Source organism: Leuciscus leuciscus (genome assembly GCF_965113295.1).
Source record: "Leuciscus leuciscus genome assembly, chromosome: 17".
Taxonomy (NCBI): domain Eukaryota; kingdom Metazoa; phylum Chordata; class Actinopteri; order Cypriniformes; family Leuciscidae; genus Leuciscus; species Leuciscus leuciscus.
In genome coordinates this window covers 26,836,591-26,861,727 of record NC_138741.1, presented here as the reverse complement: position 1 = coordinate 26,861,727, position 25,137 = coordinate 26,836,591, and the positions used below count along the sequence as shown (strand labels likewise).

Here is a 25,137-nt window from a genome sequence, read left to right as displayed (position 1 = left end):
TGAAAGTTTTTATTTTTATATTTTCCTTTTTCGTTTTAATTTCAGTTGAATTGTTAGAATTTTATTTAAAAAATTCTAATTACATTTTTTTATACAAATATGTCTATATATAGTTTTTATTCATTTTCATTTTAGTTTTAGGTATTTTAGTACATCAAGTTAAAGTAAATTAATATGCAAAATGTTGCCTTATTTAGGTTTTATATATTCTTATTTTATTTCAGTTTAAAAGTGATTTTATTTCAAGTAATGAAAAAGTGATTTTATTTCAAGTAATGAAAAAGTGATTTTATTTCAAGTAATGAAAATATGATTTTTTATGTTAACTATAATAACCCTGCATATTTCTAATATATATATCCAGATTTAACTTGGATTTCCAAGATTTCCCCCTAAAAAGCTTTGCCAGTCATTCATCTTCAAATGCACATAACCCAGTTGGTCAGTTAGTTTATCATCAAATGTCAGCTGTGTTTGTATGTTAACTGAAAGTCTATTTTCACTTCCATTTACAGTAATGTTCCCTTTTTTTGTGTGTCATAGTCCTCACTGTGCAATGCACAATGGGTTAAATCTTTTGCTGTGGCTCTGAAATGGCTTGAAACACCATAGAATGCACGTTGATCTGCTAAAAATAGCACGGAAATAATTAAAGCCATATCACAGATGTGACGTCTGTACTGACTTAAATGATATCTGCTGGCTTTGGTTTCTGCTGCGAGAAAGGTCAGAGGGAACTGACATGTTGCACAATGGACTATGATATGATGTTGTAAACTACTATTTCAAATGTTCAGTTCACCTCAGATTTTCATGGGTAAGTGGGGTTACATTAAATCAATACTATAAGTGCATGACATATATTCAGTTAACAAAGCATGCAATCAAGCCTGCACCTGATGGCCTGACTAACAATGTGTTTCCTGATTTGTTTTTCATTTTTGGCAAGTTCTTCTAACCCTAATTGATGGAGTATGTAACTTTTCATTTTGTAAACAACCATAGGAAGACACATCATGGCCATATTCCAGGATGACAATGTCAAGATTCATCAGGCTCAAACTGTGAAAGAATGAAGAATCATTTTCACACATGTATCGGCACCTCTGAGTCCAGACCTTAAATTCGTTTAAAGTCTTTGGGATGTGCTGGAGGAGACTTTACAGAGTGCTGGACTCTATAATAAATGTTTTTTCCATAAAGAGGTGCCTCAATTTTAGGTCAAGATAAATTGTATTGACAATGCTAGAAACATAATAATCACTGCAATAATGATCCAATAGCATTTGCCTATTTAGATCCAGACAGCGATTTTTATTTGTATTTATTTTTTTGTCCAGGAAAAGTGTTGGGCGGGCTGGATAAGTATGTACCAACACTTTGCTAAACAGCTGAAGCGCTGCCTTGCCCAATCAAACTTCTTAGAATTGCAACTCTGACAGGACATTGCTGTGCCTCTAGAGTGCAAACTCCATACGACCCACGGCGGCGTACGTGAGAACACCCTCATCCTGTAGTTTAAAGTGTAACCAGCTGCTATTTTCATCTTGAGCTCATGCGAGTGATATGAATCTGAGAGCTGGACATGATATCATTGGTTGCTGTGTGAAAGATGACTGTAAACTAAATGTATCCATCCATATCTTCAGGTCCACCTGCCTTGTGTGGCAAAGATCAATATTTATAGATCAACTTAGTGAGGAAAACAAAAAAGTGTTTGAGAAACATCTGTAAAGTGTATTGTAGGTTAAGCCAGATATCCATATCTACTCTAAACAACTGATACATTTTATTCCCCTATTGAAATATGGTTTGACGAGCTGAGACACGTATATGCACACATTGGGTCATGCTGTTCCAGCTCAAATATTTATAGCATACATGTATCAAGTGAGTGATAACGGGAATATTCTTTAACAGCCATCCTTTGGCATAAGACATTTTAATATTTGCCAACACCCCTTTAAAAAATTACATTGACACATTTTTCTAGTTTTAATTCAGCAAACACTTGGTAGAAGCAAAGAATATTCACTAAATATTTTAGTTTGGGACAGTATTTAAAGCACAACTGGAACAAACAATTTGATATGGGTTAAATCTTTATTACAAAACTATGTTGATCAGCTGGAGTAAGGAACGCTTAAAATAATGTTCACTTATAAATATCTTAAAGATTCAAACTTTTAATACAGTTTCTATTTCATAACTACTGACCTCACTGCCAGGGACAGCTTTAGCATTTGTTATTCATGTTAATGTTTACCTACTGATCAAATACATACAAATTTACAGTCAAAGGCATCAAAACTTTGCATAACAGAAGAAAAAAAAACTTAACATGCAAATTGAAAAGAAAAATGAGTTTTTCTTAAAATTCCTCACAAAGTAAAACTTCTTCTCAATCTGAAACATGCTGAATAAATGTTCAAAGTCAATTATAGAAAGGGTTTATTTAAGCATTTCCCCCCTCCGGTTTATAAGCTAAGAGTCAACAATGATGATATCATACATTAGTGCAGGTAATGATTTATCACATGACTTAGAAAAAAAAAGATTTTCCAGTGGTGACAGTATCAATAACTCATCAGTCAACTATGGCAAACTAAAACATTTAAGGTTAGCCAAAATAAATCTCTCTAAAACTTTGTATGTATACAATTAAATATACACATTTATATGAAAAAAATAGTCATCATCTGAATAAACCACTGTCATGAAACAAAACTAAAGCATTATTTAAAAACAAAAAAATCACTATATATAAAAGGGTACATTTATAGACAGGGCAGTGTGCTGTTGCAGTAGCGGACTGTGCTCTTATATGAGGCTACACAGCCACACACACACACACACACACATAATTACACATGCCTTTATCACACTCCTCAGCATTGGTCTCCTTCAACGTACACAAGTGTCCTTGTTTGAAGTAATCACAGACATCATCACATGGTGGTGAACAGTTCAAGAGCAGGTCGTTTGGTTTTTCCGGCCACCAGGGGAGGTCACGGGCAACCTGATGAGTATGGGAGATGACGTCATTGGACCACTTCAAAATAGTGTAATATCGCCATTATGTGCTGGGGCATGAACACATAACCAGTGTAGACGGCCATCGCTGCCACTGTGATCAGGAGAGAATCTGGCATTCGTATTAAGGAAACTATTTTTGCAGAAGGAAAACACGACTGATTTAGCACAATTTTCCCAAACTACACACACTAGAGCAGTGGTTCTCAACCGTTTATGGGCCAGCGCCCCCTATCCATTATCCAGGTCCCTCACATTCATGGGCAAAAACATTTTTTTTCTAATAATAAAAAATCTTCTAACAAGAATAAACACATATGAACAATTAAATTATTATTGCATTATTAATTATTTGTAACTATCTTGAAACTATCCAAGCAGCGTTTCGCGCTCAGATGTGACGGCGGAATTAATACATTACCAAAATGTCATTTTCTCTACAGTGTCGCGAGTTAACAATAATGCCTGACCAGTAAATCACTTTGTGAACAAAGAAAACATTTTGGCATTGGCATTAGTTAATGCCTAAACATGTAAAAGTTTTACCTTATAAATAGAATTTAGTTTAATTAATTAAAAAATTCGTCGCCGGAGTGAATGGGAACATGATTTATTGAAAATATTTGAAAACATATAAGTGGTTCTTAAGTCAATACTTTTTTAAAGGCTTGTCAACTTTCCATTCCTTCGCTGCGTGATTCTAGCCACCACCGGAGTGTTGTCAGGGAGAAACACATTTTTGAGCACGTGAATGCTGATTCTAGTCAGTGCTTGAGCGCTGGTCTATGCCTGGAGAAATAATAGAGTTGTTGCAAAAGAAATGATACATAGCTTTATCATTTATCAAGATACATAGATACATGTCGCATTAAACTGGCAGATTTTAGAATGTTGTGGGCAATTATTTTGCAAGTAATTACATGTTTAATCTTGTCTTGCCTGGATCTTTGGTGTAAACTCGTGAACACCTGAACGCCCCCCTTTCATAAATCTTGCTTCCAACGTCCCTGTTGTTCTCTGAACGCCCCAGTTGAGAACCACTACACTAAAGGTTATGGTAAAAAGCGACCTACTTTTTCATGACCCATTGGGCTTTATAAATACACAGGTACAATTTATATTAGTCTACAAAACCTGAAGCATTTAAATATAAATGCTTCAGGTATTAAAGGTTTTAAAGGTCGATTAGAAACAAGTTCAGTTAAGTGCGCCCAAACTTTTTGACAAGTAATTGACCATTTAATGGAATTATATTTTATAATTAAAATATAATTAATTAAATGATATACTACTATGACCTACAAATAAAAATGTATTTATTGTTATTATAAATATGTGTGTTAAACATGAATTATTTACTGGCTTTAAATTCAAATACAGCAAAAAGAAAAGAAGAAAAACATTTTTTGTAACGTTCTTACAATATACAATACCAGTCATAAGTTTGGAAACATTATTATTTTAATGTTTTTGAAAGAAGACTCTTATGCTCATCGACAACATCAAAGATTTACTTGATCGTAAATTACAGAAAAAACAGTAATATTGTGAAATATTATTTTAATTAAAAAAATTGGTTTTCTATATTAATATACTTTAAAATGTAATTTATCTCTGTGATGTCAAAGCTGAATTTTCAGCATCATTACCCCAGTCTTCAGTGTCACACGATCCTTCAGAAATCATTCTAATATGCTGATTTGATACTCAGTTATTATCAATGTTGGAAACAGTAATGATGCTGAAATTTCTTACTATATATTGCAAGAAATATTTGCGATGTTCAAACATAACACTAACACACGCCGCTCTATAAGTGTCAGCTGACATTCCTCACGCGACCACATGAAAACATTTCTCATTACCGAAAAGGTGTGGCAAGCGAAACTAGTTACAGTCAAATTTAAGTTCATGTTCCCGGAGTCGTCTTCCTCTGAGGGACCTGAAAATCAGGTCGTGTTGGGTCGGTTATTTTCATTTTAAACGACGTCGGTCACACACACAAGAACTAACGTTATGTTACATGACTTCTTAAGTTCACAACTTCTTCTAGAAGGTTTGAGAGGTCAGATTAATTTAATTGTAGTCAATGTTGGTCGGTAATGAAAATACATAAAATATTTTTATAATATATATAAAAAAATTTCTTTACCTGAACGTATTAGTAAATCTTACGACACACCTGAAGAGTAAGGAAACAATCTGATACCTTGCGTGGAAGAACTCTCCATAAATATTGTCCCTTACACATATACAACTTTTTTTATGAAAAAAGGATACTGAAGACAGTTCTCTCCCAAGGCTCCAACATATACAGAGCTGTTACAAGCAAATATTGGTAATAAAACCACGATAATTGTTTCCAGGCATCTGCTAACGCCATGTTTCTTCCAATGGTCCCACCGCTCCTTTCCGGTACAGATCGTAACAAAATAAAAGTCGTGTGCTGAAAAAAATCCTGACAGTAACAAAATAAAAGTCCCCACAAGTACATAAAATTGAGCGATGACGCACACCCGTGATTAAAAAATAAAATAAAATATCTGCATACTTCAAAGATGCAGTCATATTTTTTTTTAGGAATTTAAGGTAACACTTTATTTCAAGGTGACAGTTAGATGTTACTACATGTACTTACTATAGTAATAACAGTAAATTATGCACAATTAAAAGTAACTAACCCTGAACAAAACCCTATAGTAAGTGCACGTAATTAATTAATATTACTCAGTACTTATTTGAGTATGTACAATGTAACTGTCACCTTAAAATAAAATTAACAGCATTTCATTTTTCATATAAATCAAGAGGAAAAAAATGCTTACCTAAATGATTTTTCAACAGTGTAATAAAATTAAAAACATGTTCAAGTCATATGTTTAACTTATGTTTAATTTGAATCCCATGCCCTCTACTGAGTATAAAAATACAATTTAATAAAAGGCAGGAATAGAACAACTTTTATGGAAATATGAAATGCAATTTACATGAAGTGTTGAAATTTTACAGCATATAAATCAAATAAAAACCCTATAAATAAAACCACGTCTAACCACATTCATTACCCGCACAAAAACTTTTATATCTTTCTCAAGAATCACTTTACAGTGAAGTTGCCAGGTGATGCACTACATAAAACCAAGCAAAACCTGTGGTTTAGGATATCCAGTCCAGTAAATGTCCTTAGCAGTAACTTGCTAGGATGTTAAAGAAATGGTACACCTCATCTTTATCATACACAGCCACTTCAGTGGAGCATTCCGTGCACTTGACAGGGTGATACATCTCTTCTTCATCCATTCCTGCCAAACGTGCGTCAGTCAGACCAGAGTCGGACTCCATCTCAGCCTCTGCTGGTGCGGACGTGGACTCCTGACGAGCTTTCTTCTTGTGCCGCTTCTGCTTTCTATTATTGGTGGTTTTATAGCGCAGAACTTCCTCTTTGTGCACAGTGCAGTTCATCACAAACATTGCTCTGTACTGTGTCCGATATTTCTCATGCCTGCGGGTTGAAAAGTATTTTATTTTCTGTGATAGTTGTGAAATAATATTAAATAATCTTCGCAGCGCAATATGAAATCAAAGAGGCCGTACCTCTGACAGTCCAGACACAGGGTGGTCATACAGGCGGGACAGTTGAGGACGGCGTCACTGCTTGGAAGAGCCTGGGCTTTGTTTTTTCTGTTTGCTGACGGGGGTAACCGTCTCTGATATCTGTATCTGTATCACAAATGCAAATAAGCTCTAAACATCACAACCATTTAGCATAATCTTTTAGCGAGTAAAACTCACGATTTTCTTTTTGCATCCACCCAAGCCTGGTCCCGATCGTCCTCATCTGGGTCGTATAACAGCTCATCATTTGTGAGTACAGAGCGCTGCTTCCTCCTCAGACCCTGAGAGCTCCCTGATACAGGAGACCATATAGTTATTTTTTTTACCTTTATTAAATAAATCCAAGCAGCATAAACCATAAAGCATAAACTGAATCCCCCGTCCCAATATAAAATGAAATGCTTTTGAGTAATAGGATTTTTTTTGTAATACAGCTGTCAGAATTATTCAACCCCTATTCAATGCTGTTGTTTTTAAGTAAATCACTTTTAAGTCACTTATTTGTATGGTATGGTTCAGTATTGTGTTAAAACACAATTAGGCTTTTGGAAGCGCTATAACAAAACTGAATTATCTTGTGTTGTTACACATACATACATACATTTAGCCCATGCATGTACTAAAGCTGAGTAGCAAATATGGCCAAGTCAAAAGAGCTCTCACAAAATCTATAGAGAACAAATTGTTTTTTTTTACGTAAGAAAGTCTATGGCTACAAGAAGATTTACAAAGCCCTAAAAGTTCCTAAAGACACAGCTGGCAGCCTTATTCATACGTTTATTATTGAGGGGAATAAAATGTTTGATCAGAGCAACTGATAAAAACCCTCAAAAAGACTTGCGAGATGACCTGATAAAAGGAGGAAAACGCATTTCAATGCAGAGAATAAGAAGAAGTACTAGACAAGCATGGCCTTCATGTTGGGACATCTTGCCGTGTGCAATTCTTGACCAAGAAGAACATAAAAGGCCGACTTGAATATGCTAAAATTAATTTGGGTAGACCTGTGGAGGTCTGGAAGAATATTTTATGGAGTGATGTGACCAAACTGGAACTTTCTGGACCAATCAACAAGCTGGCTCAAACGCAAGGTTGTTATGGGGGAGCTTTGCTGTTGCAGGAAAAGGAAATCTTGACTGTACGAAGGGCATCACAAAATCTTTGAAGTATCAAGCCATTTTGGCAAAGATGGTGATGCAGACGCTAAAGCTTGAGGATCAATGGACCTTTCTGCAGGACAGCCATCCCAAAGTATACATCCAAATCCACTGAAGCTTGGATCAGGGATCAGTCATATGTTCTTGAGTGGCCTGTGCTGTCTTCAGATTTAAATCTCACTGAAAATATTTGGTGGAATTTGAAGAGAGCAGTGGTAACGTGAAAACCAAAGATTATTAGTGATCTGAAAGCTTTTTCAAGCGAGGAATGGGCCAAGATTAGTAGAGAGGTGACAGAAGCATCTAGGCACTTACTGGCAAGCATATATTGGTTATAAAGAATAAAAGATTATGCACAAAACTTGAGGGGTATTGGGGGTCGAAGAGTTTTGTACATGAATGTTCAAAAACAATACGATTTTTTCTCTCTCCATTTTACATTAACTTTATGTTCTCAGAATCACTCAAATGTGTATTGATGAACTTTCTATAATAGTTTACTGATGACTTTGTTGGATTGTTTTCATAAAATGTTGTACTCAGCAGCAAAATGGCTTGCAGGTGAATAAATTTGATTGCAATTGTATATATAAATATACACATATATACATCTATACATAGGTACATATATACACACACAACAAAAATTACTTAATTAAAAAATACCCCCAAAAATAAAAGCATAACAAATTAAACCTAAGGGGATTAAGCAATATGTATAAGTAATTTAGAGAGTTTTAAAGCATTCCTCTTTTTCAACTGCTTTAAGGATCTAAATAATTTTTATAAAACCTTTGCACAATTGCACATACATTAATATTAATTGTTTTGAATTGAACGTCCTTTGTTTTATGCAACAAAAGAAATTAAAGAAAAAAAATCTAGTAACTTTGATAGTGACTGTTTATGAAAACGTCTGGAATAAAACATTTATTTTAAGAGGAAGAGGAAAATATTATTTTGTAATTATTAGTGATCTGAAAACGCTATTCTTTTTGCTTTTTGAATAATTACCAGCTGTGTCATCATCATCATCATCATCATCCGAGTCAAAGTAAATGCTGTCATACTGCTGGATCGGTTGTTTGTTTGCTGTGGAAGTGTTGTCACCGGTCCCAGATGTTTGACCTGCAACTTAAATATTAAATCAAAATTTATTTGAGGTTATTTACTGTAGTGATTGTTATATTTACAGAGCCAAATGCATGCGTGTTTGTGACACCTTGAGTTGCAGATGCTGTCCAGCTGCCCTCCAGGCTCTTCATGGTGCTGCTGAGCTCTGCCTCCATCTCCTTCTCAAACTCATCTCCACTGGAGGACTCGCTCTCCCCCGTCAGATACTCTCTGATCAGCTTCTTCTTCTGATCCGGAGTCCCGTTGAGAAGGATATCCAGCTCATCCTCAGAACTGAGAAGAACAAGTAGAAAACACTGATCAGTCAGTCTGATCTCTATCTATCAACAGCACTTCGTGGAGCGTTGAAGATGTTCACAATTGTTTGTTTACATGTGTAAGTTACACATACGAGATATTTAAATTAATTTGTTCTGTTACGTACCTGCTTAGGGCTCCTTCCTCGTCACTTGGCTCTTCAATCTCATATGAATCATAATCATCTTTTCGATTCATTTTTTCCGAGTAAAAATCAGCGCAAATAAAACGTGTTTTTACTCTACCATTTGACTTTACATACAATTCACACACAGGAAAGCCAGTCATAAACTATTTCCGGGTCACACGTTTGACTTTCAAAATAAAGCTGTCAAAATAAAAGCCATTAAAATGTACAGATATTTATTTAAATTTTTTAAATATATCAGATTACCATTATTAGGGCCATCAATTGCTGTAAATGTATTTTAATATTGTAATTTTAGTAATTATAGGCTATTTAAAGTTCTCCCACACTAAGGATTTGTAAGTGGCAGCTGGGTTGTATTTAATAATCCCATTGTTTATGATCAAAAAGCGAAAACAGCCTTTATTTCCCCCTAGTTAATTTAGACCATCAGTTTTTCTGTTCAAAAAAAAAAAAAAAAAAAAAACTCACTTAAAGTAAACAGCATCATTTATTTTTTGTTTTTTTCATGGTCATTTTATAATTTTTCACCAGCGTTTATGTCAGCATTCCTCCATCTGAATAAACGGAAGCTTTGGTCACATATTGTGAATAAGAAAACAACATTCGTATACAGTGCACTTAAAAAAAAAATTGGGAGAAAAAAAATGCATCCATGTATGATTTTTTTTTTTTTTTTTAACAATATCATATTAATCTACATTTTAAGGCAAACATACTGAAGCATTATTTGTTAGGAATGAAAAATGAGAAAATTAGTCTGATTACGATGATCCATAGCTATACGATGAAAACTTACACATGTACAAGGCTTTGAGTGACCATACACTTTAATTGTAATAACAATCAGCTCAACTTGAACAAGATATCTGAGCAGCATCCACACACAGATCACCAAAACTAACTTTAGAGATTACAACAGGAAAAACAAAAACAAGCGAAACGAAACAGAAAAACAAACTGGACAAAAATTACAGAAACGAGAGTGAAATAGTGAAAAACAATTAACAATCAAAAGTTAAAAATGCGTGATTAAATGAAGTCATATATCTTGTGCTGTGTGGACCGGTTGATCTTCCACAGTGGACTGCCTCACTTTTAGGGGGGGTTGTGGAGGGAGTATGGTGTCTCTGGTAGTGGTAAGTACAGACGTCTCTTTAGACAAACTGACCCCAGGTATGTTCTCTCCTCCATCTTCCGAATGAAGACGAGACCAAAGCAGGGAAAGCCCTATATGGAGAACCTGGTTCAAGGACCTAAGTGTCCCCTTTCAGGACCCCCAAACAGCTCTGCAGCAACTGTAGATTCCCCTGGAGAGAGATCAGGGCATATCATCAATAAATTATCCATGGATCTGAAATCATCTGATGCGTCACAGTATAAAGAAAATGGAAACCTTGGCATGTTTGAGTTCCAGCTCGGCCAGCTCCACCAAGTTCTTTCTGAATGCTGCTACTCGCCGTGTCTTGAAATCTATCAGTTCTAAATGGAAAACAAGCATATGACAACGAGCATTAATATTTAGTAAGCAAATAGCCAATTAGCAGATGCTTTTATCCTAAGTTACTTCCAGCAGTCTTAATAGAATAGCAATCTTAGGTTAATAGCAGTTTGCCACATTTCCACAACACAACATCAAAACAAATTGATCTGTCCAAAATAAATTTGGAGAAAATATCTGCAAATAATTTGGCCCAAATTTTGTCTTTTGTATTTTAGTGGAAAACAGCAGGGAGCTCGTAAAGTCAGCTTGAGATAAAATTATAAAATCTAAAGGCATATTATAGGTCTTATTGTGAACAATTCATCCACGCTTTTATAATGTTTAATCAAAACAGTTTAAGCCCCAATCCTGCAAGCTCACGTTCATCAGCCTTCACTTTTGAGTGCAACGTCCACATTTCAAAATCCGATCAACAACCCATTCATGCAACCAAGTCCCCGCCCAACACTTATTCTTTGTGGTAATCCGGTTCAGTCAGATGAATGCCACAATACAAAAGAAAAGATCTGTTGTTACTTCCAGTTTATCGCAACTTTAAAGCATCTCTTGTTGACAACAGCCACTTTATAAGTGCTCTGAGACTCTGAAAACACCAGATCAGGAGCTGCACAAGTGTAAATGAACAGCTCCACACTTCACTCTGAAATACGCATTGCAAATACAGGGGCTGGACAATGAAACTGAAACACTGGCCAATATAGTGTTGGAGGCTTTGATTCAAGAGGAAGCTGTCTGAAAGGGATATACAGGTTCTGGATACTCCACAGAGTCAATATTCATGGTTGGGCTGCTATAGCCAAACCTTTGGTCACTCGGGCTAATGCCAAATGTTGGTTTCAATGGTGGAACGTACTGTTCTCTGATGAGTCCACTGTCTTTCCCACATCAGTGGGAGTTACGGTGTGGAGAAGCACAAAGAGGTTTAACACCCGGACTGTTGCTGCCCAGAGTGAAGCACAGGAGTGGATCAGTGATGGTTTGGGCTGCAATATCATGACATTCCCTTCTGTGCTTACCGAACCATTCTGGAGGACCATGTGCACCTAATGGTTCAAACACTGTACCCTGAAGGGAGTGCCGTGTCTCAGCATGAACGCACCAATACACACAGCAAGACTTGTGACAGAATGGTTTGATGAACATGAAAGTGAAGTTGAACATCTCCCATGACCTGCACAGTCACCAGATCTTAATAATTCTGAGCCACTTTGAGGTGTTTTGGAGGAGCGAGGCAAAGAGTCACAGTGACCTGACCGCTGTTCTGGAAGAGGAATGGCTTAAAATCCATCTGGCCACTGTAAAGGACTTCTATCAGTCATTCCCAAGATGAACTGATGCTGTTTGGCCACAAAAGGAGGCCCTGCACAATACTAATAAATGATTGTGGTCTAAAACCAGGCATTTCAGTTTCATTGTCCAACCCCTGTATATTAAATTAGATTGTAGCCGTTGCAATTTGATAATAGAACAACTCCCAATCTCAATTAGTGTGAACTGACACAATCAGAAGTGATCTTTAAAATGTGCAGATCTGTGGAGCCAGGTTTTGGACCAATGAGATTTAACAGCAGTTCAATTAATTTCCTGTGCGGGTTTACAAGGAAGAGATGCTTTTACTATGCTGCAGCTGGTTAGGAAACTATGTAAAACCATTCACAGGTTTTGTAATGAAGTCACTGTTTGAAGGATATATATATATAGTACCTTGTTTAGCAGATTCAGAGATTTTCTCAAACTTCTGACAGCACACTTGCTGTGTGGTTTCTGCTTGGAGGACGTCCTTGTTTTTAGCTCGGGCTTTGTCCAGAGCTTTATTAGCATTCTCATAATCAACTAATGCCCTTCCTCGTCTGTACAGGAGGTCCTGTTGAGGAGATAATGAGGTTTACAACTAAAGAAACTTGTAGAATCTAAAAGCATTTTTAAATGGTTTCAGCAAGCAATAACTAGGAATAGTAAAAGATTAATTCTGGGCAACAAATAATCAATACTGTATAAAACTGAATCTTATGGTCCAAGAGGTCACTGTTCCACTGTTTTGGCTTGGTGTAAAATGAATAGTCAGAATCAGTGTTGTAGCTCAATTACATTGTATCCCAGGGTCTGGCTAGATTAACAAATCACTCACTAATGTAGGAACGACTTCTAATGAGCAGCTGTCAGTTCAACATGCTGACCACACGTCTCACCTTAGCGGCTTGCGACTCTCGGAGGTAGTACTTCAACAAGTCGGCGAGTTTCAAATCCTCATCGGCCGCTACGCGTGCTTCAATTTTCTGCACAGGAAACAGAGTTTGAAAACAGGTGTGGGGAAGTAGTGTGTGACTTAACAGTCCCTTATGAATTCAAATTTACAGAAGTTGAATTCATCAAATTCTGCCTTGTTTTTGAATAAAAACTGCTGAGGTTAGAAAGACACCAAATGACCAAATTACAAAATACACTTACAAAATATATTTAAAAAAAGTCATTATCAATTTTAATGTAAACAATTGAAGTGCATTAGTTGCAATTAGGGTTGTAACGATATGATATTGTCACGGTATGATAATCGCCTCAGAAAATATCACGGTTTCACGGTATGCACAATGCACTTAGAACTGACCTGAACAAACAATGAATAATTGTATTTTAATTAACTAACTTCAACAAAGACATGAGCAATATAAACAAATATTGCTCATTGATAGATTAAACAATATATTATATTGTAAGGTGCTAGCAATATTTCTTATTCAATTTATGTCAATGTTTCTGTGTTTTAAATGTTTTATGATAAAAAATATATATATTTACAGGTTTAAAGGAGGGTGCAAACATTGTATGCCACTATATATTACAAATGCATCTATACAGAGCTGCGCGAACATTTGTTTCATTTCAAATAGAGATCACGACTCTGAATAGACAACTAAACAAAATAGCATGTCATTTACTAGAGGTTGTGCCAAAATGTTAATTGCTGCAGTGTAATTAAAGATGGTTAATTAATCTGGATTAATTATTTATAAAGAATCGGTTTTAATGAATAATTCAATGACTCATAAATACTTCACTTGTTTCATTACTGGATGAATCAGCTTTTTTAGCTTATCACTTGTATGAATGATTCAATGACAAATACATTTTTTAACAGTCATTTATCAAAGTGACTTACTCTATTTTGATAACTACTGTAGACATCAGTGTTTATATCCGAACTATAAACTCAGTGATAATATGAATATTTATAATAGAAATAATGATAGTGTGGTTAAAAATACTCTTTCTGGGTCAGAGATGATCTGTATATTCCGTTGTGATTTTGTCAAAGGTTAAATAGACACGTTTAATAGGCGAATCTGTGTCATTTAGGAAAGAAATCACGTGGGTGTTTGAATCGAGATCACGATCTTTTAACGATTAATCGTGCATCTATATTAAAATTATGTTATAGTACTGGAAATGCTTACCCGTGTTTTCTCAAAAAGCTCTGATACTTTCAGGAAAAATCTGTTTAGAAGGGACCAAAATAAAAAGCAAGTCAAAAAAAGAGGCTATAACAGTTAATTGTGGAGCTGATTGGGGAAATGGATGTCGTACTTGCACAGATCTGTGGAGTCTTGTGTTCCTAAGGTGTACAGCGTAGAGGCGATTCTGTTGATATCATCCGCCGCACCTGAAACACACGTCCTGTCAGATCTCTAGATGAGGAAATGCTGTCAGTCTTTCACACATCCATTGCCTCAGTGCTGCAGCACTTAACACTGTTTCGCAGCATTCTGCTTTTCCAGATCATGTTTCAGTGTTGTGCCAATAAGACTCACGGCACACAAGAAAAAGCAAAACATTTGGCTCGGAATTGGGAAGACGCGTGATGCAAGAAAATGGTGTGAGTGACAAAAACACATTTCGGAATAAATCTGCATTAATAGAAAGTGTTGCGTTCAAATCTCTAAAACAAAAACGCTGATTAACATTATTCAGATCATTTGACAAAACATTGCATGTCATCAGACACTTTTCCTCAGGGAGAATTCATTGTTGGTGTTAAAAGGCCAACTGAGTCACCTGACATTTGCTGGCTTCCTGACAAATTACACGTTTCCCACTAAACAGCACTAAATACGTCCTTCAATTTCCTGTTAGCGCTCCATAACAAAGAAAACCAACCTTTCCGGTGTCCATAGCTGCAGGCAAATTAATGTTGTGCATAAATAGAACTAGAGAATGTAAAACAAGGAAACCTTTTCTGTATTCATAGATCATAGATTTGAAAATGAAAGTCAGCTACTGGTTTTATTAGTCTAAAAAATGTTTTATCAAATGAACCTTGGGAGATGCAAAGCACTCAGATTTTTTGAGCATGCATCTGAAATTATATTGGCAAAGGCATGTTATCTCTATAACACACACTTCCTGTGACTGGAGAACTTTGACCTTGCCTTATCCTTGACTCTACACGGTCATGTGAGCCGCAAGCATCTATAAATGCGTGATGAAAAGAGAAACTTACTTTTGTGAGACCTGATCATTCGATCAGATTTGGCAGACGCGTCTTTGACACGGTTGTGGTACTCTAATAGGAATGTCTTCTCGTGTTCAAAGAAATCATCAACGTCCTGTGATGAAATAGAAATAAATATACAATTAATATAGTAATATACAAATAAATAAAGAAGACAATTCTAAGAGGTGATTATTTTTTAAAAGAGATGCATTAAATTGATCAAAAGTGACACTAAGGCATTTATAATGTTACAAAAGATTTATATTTCAATTAAATGCTGTTCTTTTGAACTTTCTGTTCATCAAAAGAATCCTGAAAAAAAAGTGTAACTTTCTACAAAGTCGTTTTTAAAGTTCATAATATGAAATGTCTCTTGAGCAGCAAATCAGCATATTAGAGTGATTTCTGAAGGATCATGTGACACTGAAGAGTTATGATGCTGAATATTCAGCTTTGCATCACAGGAATAAATTACATTTTAAAATATCCGAAAACAGGACCTTTTTAAAACAATGTTTACTCACAAACATTTGAAGGCTACATGCTGTTTACATGTATTACATACTTATTATTATCATCATAAGTAATAAACTCATTAAATGTTTGTACTATTTTTTATTTTTAATCATTGAACGAAATTGGTACTGAGAACCGTGAAACTTTACTGGTATTGGTACTGACTACTGGAATTTGGGAACTGTGACAATCCTATTTTTGACTATATGTTTCCAAGAAGACTTTGGTAAATGTGCATTCCTCTACTAGAGAAGCATTCACCAGAGAGACATAAACCATCATTCAAGACACAGCTAAACGCAAAGAAGCTCACGCCTAAGTAAATCATTTCTCAGAATAGTGGTTGTCGTCGTGGCCTCCCTCTCCTCCCCCTAATTTCTAAAGCAGAGTCACATAAAAGTCACATGACATGAGAAAAAGTCCACTGACTGCACTGACCTTCACTCCTGCCACAAGAACCCCATCTGCAGACTTCACCACGTTCTTGAAGAAATCCTCCAGCCTTTCCTTCTTGTTTTTCCCTCGTACACTCAGCTGTAATTTCAAGAGGAAAATTGAAGGACAAATGAACAATTAAAATGCACAGAAATATTTGTTTTACCTACTCAGAATGACACTTGCATTTCTATTTGGGGTTTGTTTTGCCTACAAAACTGCTTTGCACAACCTTAACTGAAGCTGTTTTCACATTTGCTATGAATAATCTGATCTTTTGGTTTGTGTTCATCAAGTTTCAAATGAAACGAGAAAAATAAATGAGATTTCAACTAACATTTAATCATTTTAATTCATTGGATTAAAAAAAAAGTCAATCAAATGGTTAATAATACAAGTTTTTTGTTGAACCTAAAAAAAATAATACAAGAGTTGCACAACAGTAGTCAATAATAATAGTTAAAAACAATATTAATTGCAATAACACTTTTTAAAACAAGTTTCCAAACATTTTAGAACAATAATTTCAGAGTTAAGAAATGTCACACTTACATCTTGGTTGTACTCTAAGAAAACATGAAAGTTCATGTCTTTGCGCAGGACGGGATGGGCAGCAACACGGCACAGAAAGACCTCGTGCATTGCCACGGTCTTCTTGAAGATGGCCAGATACTCACTGCAACACATTATCATATTGTTGTTATTATTATTAAAGGGTTAGTTCAACCAAAAATGAAAATTATCCCTTAACCCTCTGGGGACCAAGCTGTTTTTGGGGCCCTTGAGATGTTCTGACATGCTCTGACATTTGTGCTTTTTTCAGTTATTTATAAACATGTTAATGGCAAAGGTGTAAATTCACTCTATATAGCACAAACAGGCCTACCATAATATGCGAGCAACATGTATGTAGATGTTTGTATTTTTAAGAGAATAATGTTTATGCGTGGTTATTTAAAAAAATAAAAATGAAAGTTGCTGAAATAAGACCACAAAACTCATACAAAATATGTGCCCACAAGACTTTTGACTAATGGATGTTTTCTCTTGGAGTTCTAGCTTCAAAATTATGTGAAAATAGTCTTGCTTTATCGTTCACAAAAAAAAAATACATTGATTTAAATGGTGTAAAACAGGTTTTGCTTGGAAAGCCAATATGCGAGGGGGAGGAGTAGTTTACACCTTAGATTACCCAGTCCCACCCACTCTGCATAATGACTCTGCATAATTAGCCATTCATTCAGGTGTGACACTGACTGAGCCACAATGCAAGGACAAAATAGCCTATATATTTAGAAGAAGACTTATATTGACCATTTAAGATTTTGCTTACATCTATCTTGTAAATATGTTTTGCTATTTTATTAAAAAGGTTACAATTACAACAATAATTACAATTTCAGCAATATTTCTGCAAAAAAGTACTCTTTCTTTGTAAAAAAAAAAAAAAAAGATTATAGGCCTACATTTTATCATATGTATTCATTAGTTTGAATATAGCCAACATTGGAACATCTTAGTCTATGACTTTATTTTTGACAAAATAGTATTTTATATATATGAGCAGAAAAGCTTATTTGATGTGACAGTATATTCTACAGTAAAAACTGTACCCAAATCTAGTCAACAAAATGTTGTCTTTCATACTTCGCCTGACTGTAACGCAGTAACTGTAACTGTAAAAGCAGTTTATTCTTTCACACACAGACGCGCGATTCATATTTAGGCTAAACAGTCTTTACAAATATGTACCCTTCATTCATCTCACAGAAACGCTATTCATATTATAGAAACACGATTCATCTTTTTGTTTACATAAGCCTACAACGTTATTCCATAACGTTATTCCACATTAACACTTGAGAAAGGATAACTTAGCCTACCTCACTCCTCAGCGGGATCTGCTCCTCATATCAGCACGGAAAATTTTCTCCATAAGGTAGGCTATATTATGCCTCTTTGTTTACAGCTGATGTGGGGGCGTTTCACAGACTGAAATGGTTCTCAGAATTTGCGTTTGAATAGCACGCGCTCTCCGGGGCGTGGTCAAATTACTTTTGAATGGCTCCTAATGAGCTCGACTGGAGTCGCTCTCTTTTTATACAGATTACAGAAGCTGATAATATTTGTTTTTTATATAAATTACTTCATTTAAAAGCTGCGATCTCAAGCTTTATGCCCGTGGGTCTGTTTGCCTGTTTGACTGAATTTTCGCGGAGTTATAGATAATTTTCGAACGCGTTTCAAATGGGAGTTTACTGTCAGAGAGAAGGCAGAAATAGCATCATGTTAGTTTTTCTTTATTTGTCAAAAAGCAAAACACTTTATTTGTATTGTGAGTATACAGAAAAAAAATAGAAACTGAACAGGATCGATTGATGTATTACACGAAAATGAAAGATCAAAATTAACAGAGCATTTTGTGTTTATTTTTCATTGCTAAAAAAAAAAACGAGCAAAACGCGCGGGCGCGTTTTTGGTCCCCAGAGGGTTAATTTACTCACCCTCAAGCCATCCTAGGTTTATATTACTTTCTTCTTTCAGCCCGAACACAATCGGAGTTATATTAAAAATATCCTGGCTCTTCCAAGCTTTATAATGGGAGGGAATGGGGGGGTGAGAGCCCAAAAAAGCACATCCATCCATCATAAAAGTAATCAATACGGCTCCAGGGGTTAATAAAAGCCTTCTAAAGCGAAGCGATGCCTTTGTGCAAGAAAAATATCCATATTTATAACTTCATAAACTATAAATCACTGGCTTCCGGTAACAGCGGTAAGCAAGTCGAGTTACGGTGGAAGAGTGACCTCTGACCCGACGCATGACATAGGATGTAGGCGTTGCGTAAGCTTACTTTGAAACAACAAACTCAAGCTCCTCCGACACTTCGCTTAAAAAATTCTAGTTTTAGACTTCTAATTCATGACCAGTGTTTTATTTTGCTCTATCCTCTGTACTTCTGCGTTTGTCAATACGCCATGCGTCGGGTCAGAGGTCACTCTTCCACCGGAACTCGACTAGCGTACGGATGTTATAAATCTAAAAAAAATCTCGCCCCCCACTCACTCCCATTATAAAGCTTGGAAGAGCCAGGATATTTTTTGATATAACTCCGATTGTGTTCAGCTGAAAGAAGAAAGTCATATACACATAGGATGGCTTGAGGGTGAGTCAATTATGGGATAATTTTCATTTTTGGGTGAACTAACCCTTAAGTGTAACTAACAACATGGTAACAATCGATATGAAGACAAATCAACTCACGCCTCCAGTTCCTGTTTCATCTTAGTGAACTCCTCCTTGGTCATCGATCCTTCACCTTCACCCAACTTCTGAAGTTTCTCCCGTGATGCATCGAAATCCGGTCTCGGAGGAGCAGGCGGAATCTACAGGGAAAGTCTTTCCGTTAGCTGTTCAAGAGGCATTTTGATTCCCAAAACTGTTTCAGCATTGGTATTTGGTAATGAAACTCTGGGATTCGTTACATCATCAGTCACTGAATGAAAAACGCAATCACTCACACTTCTGTTCCTAATGATACTTTGCTATAAATAATTCAGGCCAGCTTTGATGATATTGTTAATGGCAGTCAGTTACATGATTCTTTCTTTGTTGAGTACTTATGGGAGTATCCCAAATTAAACTACATTAAATCAGACAAGAAAATGACAGACCTCTTGTACTTAGAATAATGCAGAAAATAAGCCAGTGAAAATTCTGAATAGGGAACAGCAGGCCCTGTCCATTTCTAATGACTGGATTTTTCACTGAATAATATACATTGTTCCAACAGCCATTCAAAAGTCTGAGGTCGGTAATATTTTTTTATAGCATAATCTCTTATGCTCACCAAGGCAGCATTTACATTTCTTCACAGTAATATTACAGTTATTTATATAAACGTTTTCTATTTTAATCTGTTTTAAGCTGTAATTTATTCCTGTGATGCAAATCAGAATTTTCAGCATCATTACACCAGTTTCCAGTGTCACATGATCCTTCAGAAATCCTTCTAATATGCTGATTTGCTGCTCAAGAAACATTTATTATTATGTCGAAAACATTTATGATCACGTGTGGAAACCATTTCTTTGTTTAAGACTCAGATGAAAAGTTCAAAAGAACAGTTTTTAATTGAAATAATGTACCATTATTATTTATCAATTTAATGAGTCCTTGCTGAATAAAAGTATTCTTTTTTTTAAACCTTAATGACCACAAACTTTTGAACGGTACACATAATACGACCTGGAAAAATAGCAAAGCACATCAAATATCCCAGTAAATATCTAACTCTTTTACATTATAACAATAGTTTCAACCAATATAATCCAAATAGGAAACTGTGGCAAAGATCTTTTCCCTTTATTCTTGCACCTGAACTACAACAAAATGACATTCGACATGCGACAACAGATCCTTTTATGTACACCAGGGCTATAAAAGGACGAGCACTGATTTCAGGCTTGGCAAGAACAGCTGGGGCGTTTGCTCTCAAACACCCATAATGAAGTAGTAGAGTATAAAAGAGAGTATGGCACAGACAGTTCAAACAAGCGTCCGGTGGAAAGCAAATGAAAGAATTACAGGCCTGTGACTGCGACTCACAGCTAGGCCTATCTGTTACATCACTAATCAAACATAGTTTATAATATGCAAAACACTTAAAGATACTTACAATATAACCTGCGTATTCTTCGTTTTCCACGAACGAGTCGTGGAGCCAGATGAATTCTTCATGCTGTCTGACCACAGAAAATTCATTCTGCTTGAAATTAGGTAGAGTGCTCTGGAAAAAAACATAAATCATCATTTAATGAATGAATGCAGTAAATGGCAAGTTGATTTTGGAGGCAGGGCTGAAAACACAAACACAATCCTTGTTGTTTTTACGCGTTGATGCTGTGTACCTTTGTGTGGACGGTGAACTTGACCTTGTCTCTCTCACTCAGAGCGTCTGAGATGTCCACCTGTAGTGTGGCGTCGGTTTGAAGATCCACATTCACTGCCCTGGGCTATTAAAACAAGTCATCAATAAACACAGTGCAACTCTAATAGTATCAATATTTCATATACTATTTATACATATACATATAAAATTTTCCTCAATGGGACCACGGGAGATGGAATCGATTACAATCATACTTTATCTGCTTTTGAATAGTACACAAGAACTATCAAGTTTCATCTCATTACAAAACAGTTACAATACACATCCTTACATTTAGATAGAAGAATGACATGTCGAGCAGTGACAGAAGTGCAATGCTCAATCTAAAACTATTTAAAACAACATTTTCCTCGAGAAACCTAGAATATTTGCACTTTCAAAAATGTATTTGTTAGAGTTAACAACGATGAAAAACTTCAAAGGAATTGTTACCAGTTACAGCACCTAAAATATATTCTTTCACTTATAAAAATAAATACATTTAATGTCCACAATCATCAACTACTATATACATTCTACAAATATTTAACCTCCAACAAAACAGCATTGCACTGAAATGTTAGGTTTGACAGTACAACTATAATATTAGATCTCTATTGCAGAAACAATATCTGTAATAAATACAGTATTTTGGCAGAAACTATGGTTAGTTACTCTGGTAGATGTTTGTGAAGAATTCACACATTATTTTCATTCTAATCATAAAGCAACCCAGAGGTTTTCCACAAAGTCATATTCTCTACAAAACTGACATTATACCATGGTTTTCATGACATGTACTATGATAGTACCAGGGTATTTAAATACCTTTAGTACTATGCACAGTAGCATGGTGCATCATGGTACTGCATATAAGGCATATCTTAATCAAATAAATTCATCCAAACCATTACAATTAAGAGTTATTTTGCAGAATAACATTGTAACACTTGATGTTACATTATAGAGCAACACTGTTTTATTTAATGTTACATTATAAAAAGGGATGCACTATATATCGGCCACCATATCGGTATCGGACGATATATAAAAGCCGATAAATAATGGATTATTTCCTTCAGCTGTTCGCAATGATGGTTGTGAATTGCTTGATATATGATTGAAATCACTTCACAAATCACAAAAAGGAAAAATAAAGTGCAACATGTGCTGTCATATAGGCTGCCATATAGGCTACATCAAATTACAATGAGAACATTATAATTGTGTGCTTGGGACATGGATGATTTTTATGGCAAGACTTTTGTTTTTGTAATCAGGCTTTAAAAAATTATATAAAAATTTAGATTTAGATTTATAGGCCAATATATCGGTTATCGGCTTTCAAATATAAAGAATTATTGGTATCGGCCCAAATGTTCATATCGGTGCATCACTATTTATAAAGTAACAATGTTTCAGTTTTATACAAATAGGAATGTCACATTATTTGGCTAAAGTAACCATTTTTACTAAGTAATATTCACCAGAGAATTTGCACAAGAGCAAACCAATAAACGATGACAGAGACAGAGACTAAAGCTGTTCAACAAACACATTAACCAATTATTCTTTAACTTTAGCAGGATTATTTAACCAACTATATCAGTTTATGGTTAATGGCATGATGTGGTTTTGTGGCTTCTTGCCCTAGTTTCTGCTGTTACCATCGGACTAGAGAATCATTGTGCATACATGGGTTTGTGTGTGTGAGGTTTGTCAGGAGGAAGTGAACGGACGGACTCATATAGGACACACACATTCTGGGCCACAGTGACACCAGCAGTAATACACACGTCCTTTACACGACTACAAACACGCACAACAAACAGCAGGAGAACAGAGAGAGAGAATACAAATGAGAAAAGAAAAAAAACTTACTCCCCTGTCTTCTTCCGAGAGGAAATCGGGACCATCGTCCAGCCCTTCTTGCTGTGGAGAGACACAGAAATATCAGAACGAACGATCGGAATAGAAAGACGACAGATGCTCGTTATTACTCGATGCATCGGAGGATTGGAGGAGTAAATGATAAAGGTGTAGGGAGTGAGAGAGAAAAGCACACACCATCATGGCTGCTGCGGGTGGAGTATGAATGTGGCGGAGTGTGTGTGACGTCAGTGAGGCAGGAGATCTGAGAGGTGGAGCTTCAACTGGACGAGTACAAACCGCAACATTATTATTGTTTTTCTTTCTTTCTTTCTTTCTTTCTTTCTTTCTTTCTTTCTTTCTTTCTTTCTTTCTTTCTTTCTTTCTTTCTTTCTTTCTTTCTTTCTTTCTTTCTTTCTTTTAATAATAATAATAATACAATATATAAATTATATTAGGCCTATGTAAATGTATGTCATTTACTCTTTTAATTTTGTTATTAGATGTGTTTATTAGAATCTACGTTACAAAACCTTTTTAATATATGAATACATTAATAGCGTTTATTATTAGTAGTAGTATTAAAATGTGTATATTATGATATTACATCACATTATTATAATATAATATGATACATTACATTACTATATTATATTATGTTTGGCTTTACTCCTAATTGTATGGTTATCTTAGTAATATGTTATGTTTATTTGTATCTACATATATGTGTAGGCTAAATATATTTCTTGTAAATCACTTTGTTAACACTGTTTTTACTATATGAATACAATGAATAGCGTTTATTGTTATTATTATTATCGAAATGTGTATATTATATTATATTATATTTGGCTTTACTCTCAATCTTCGTGTAATCTTATTAAATATGTTATGTTTATTTGTATCTACATATAGATGTATGGCTGTATGCTAAATATATTTCCTGTGAATCACTTTGTAAACACAGTTTTATTATATGAATAAATAACATTAATAATAATAATAATCTTATCGATTGCAATTATTATATTATATTATTTTATATATTGGCTTTGCTATTTTAATGTTTTTTATCTTATTATTCAGATATATTACAATTATTATGTTATAAAGAGATTATATAACAGACTTCATTACAGTCGTACGAGTGAAATATTCCCTCACAAAATCTGCACAGAATATGGGTCACTGCTACAATTCTCACTGATTTATTTAGGGTACATGTGAGTTTATGTGATAACTCACCAATAGAGGGCGACAAACTGACTTTAACCATGGAAAGGAACACTGCTTATCTTGTGACTGACTCCGTTATTACTGAAACACCCCACCCAGATCAGTGCGAGTCAGTGAGTTTTATCATGAGTTTGATAGAATGCAGCCGAACTGAATCTTCACAGAATTATTATTTATCACAAAATGACAGATAATACAATAATTATCTGACTTTTGCTCACCGCTTTGGTCCGTGTTGTAGTTTGTGGTTTCTGAAAGAACTAGGTATCCTAGGCCTAATGATCAACCAATGGTCAAGTGTCAATCTTGGTCCTCCAGAGAACTAACCATCATAAAACTGTAAATAATGATTTCTGTACACCAAATACGTGTCATTATAAGGTATAAAATCAGATAACCTCAAATGAATTGCTCAACTTTGGTGCATTCAAGTTAATGGCATGGGAACAAATTTGTAATTTATGCTTATTTATTGAATTGTATCTGACCACGTACAAAATAGTTTTTATTTTTAAGCTGTTTTGCTGCTGCGTAATATTGATGTCAAAACAACATGGACAAGTGTTAGGTGTTAATACAGTTGTCAACATTTGAAGTGGATCAAGGACGGGTATTGTTCAAAATTCATGTATAACTTTGATGAAAGGTTTTGATCCATTTCAAATGTTGACTACTGTATATGAAGTGTATGCTATATATTTCTCTTTTTTGTTAATGGGACGTTGAAACAACAAAACACAAGCTCATGAAATCAAAACATATTGAGAAATGATA

General features: G+C 35.2%; 3 protein-coding genes and 1 long non-coding RNA gene across 5 annotated transcripts; 1 reads left to right on the top strand and 3 right to left on the bottom strand.

Annotated features, from left to right (window-relative positions):
* Positions 1 to 567: 567 nt before the first annotated feature.
* Positions 568 to 2,310, top strand: LOC309479086. Its single transcript, XR_014199159.1, has 2 exons — positions 568 to 817; positions 1,006 to 2,310. It is a non-coding gene; the product is annotated as an uncharacterized lncRNA (long non-coding RNA).
* Positions 2,311 to 2,434: 124 nt separating this feature from the next.
* Positions 2,435 to 5,443, bottom strand: sptssa (serine palmitoyltransferase, small subunit A). The gene is made up of 2 exons (XM_082142937.1): positions 5,314 to 5,443; positions 2,435 to 3,145 (listed from the first exon to the last, which is right to left on the bottom strand). Exons 1-2 carry the CDS (start codon positions 5,414 to 5,416, stop codon positions 3,042 to 3,044), a joined length of 207 nt encoding a protein of 68 aa, XP_081999063.1. The 5' UTR covers positions 5,417 to 5,443; the 3' UTR covers positions 2,435 to 3,041.
* Positions 2,435 to 9,530, bottom strand: eapp (e2f-associated phosphoprotein). Of its 2 annotated transcripts, none has more exons than XM_082142936.1 (7): positions 9,364 to 9,530; positions 9,028 to 9,212; positions 8,820 to 8,933; positions 6,826 to 6,940; positions 6,628 to 6,753; positions 5,314 to 6,535; positions 2,435 to 3,145 (listed from the first exon to the last, which is right to left on the bottom strand). In XM_082142936.1, exons 1-6 carry the CDS (start codon positions 9,522 to 9,524, stop codon positions 6,217 to 6,219), a joined length of 1,020 nt encoding a protein of 339 aa, XP_081999062.1. In that variant the 5' UTR covers positions 9,525 to 9,530; the 3' UTR covers positions 2,435 to 3,145; positions 5,314 to 6,216. The 2 variants fall into 2 exon arrangements, with proteins under 2 accessions (XP_081999062.1, XP_081999061.1); XM_082142935.1 differs by having other exon boundaries at positions 8,820 to 8,939; positions 9,364 to 9,529.
* A 325-nt stretch (positions 9,531 to 9,855) lies between these two features.
* Positions 9,856 to 23,394, bottom strand: snx6 (sorting nexin 6). Its single transcript, XM_082142934.1, has 14 exons — positions 23,326 to 23,394; positions 23,140 to 23,190; positions 21,239 to 21,343; positions 21,007 to 21,117; positions 19,593 to 19,714; positions 16,881 to 17,004; positions 16,332 to 16,427; positions 15,384 to 15,489; positions 14,471 to 14,546; positions 14,341 to 14,380; positions 13,078 to 13,164; positions 12,593 to 12,752; positions 10,781 to 10,866; positions 9,856 to 10,694 (listed from the first exon to the last, which is right to left on the bottom strand). The coding sequence occupies exons 1-14, from the start codon at positions 23,329 to 23,331 to the stop codon at positions 10,641 to 10,643; spliced, it is 1,224 nt and encodes a 407-aa protein (XP_081999060.1). The 5' UTR covers positions 23,332 to 23,394; the 3' UTR covers positions 9,856 to 10,640.
* Positions 23,395 to 25,137: the final 1,743 nt, after the last annotated feature.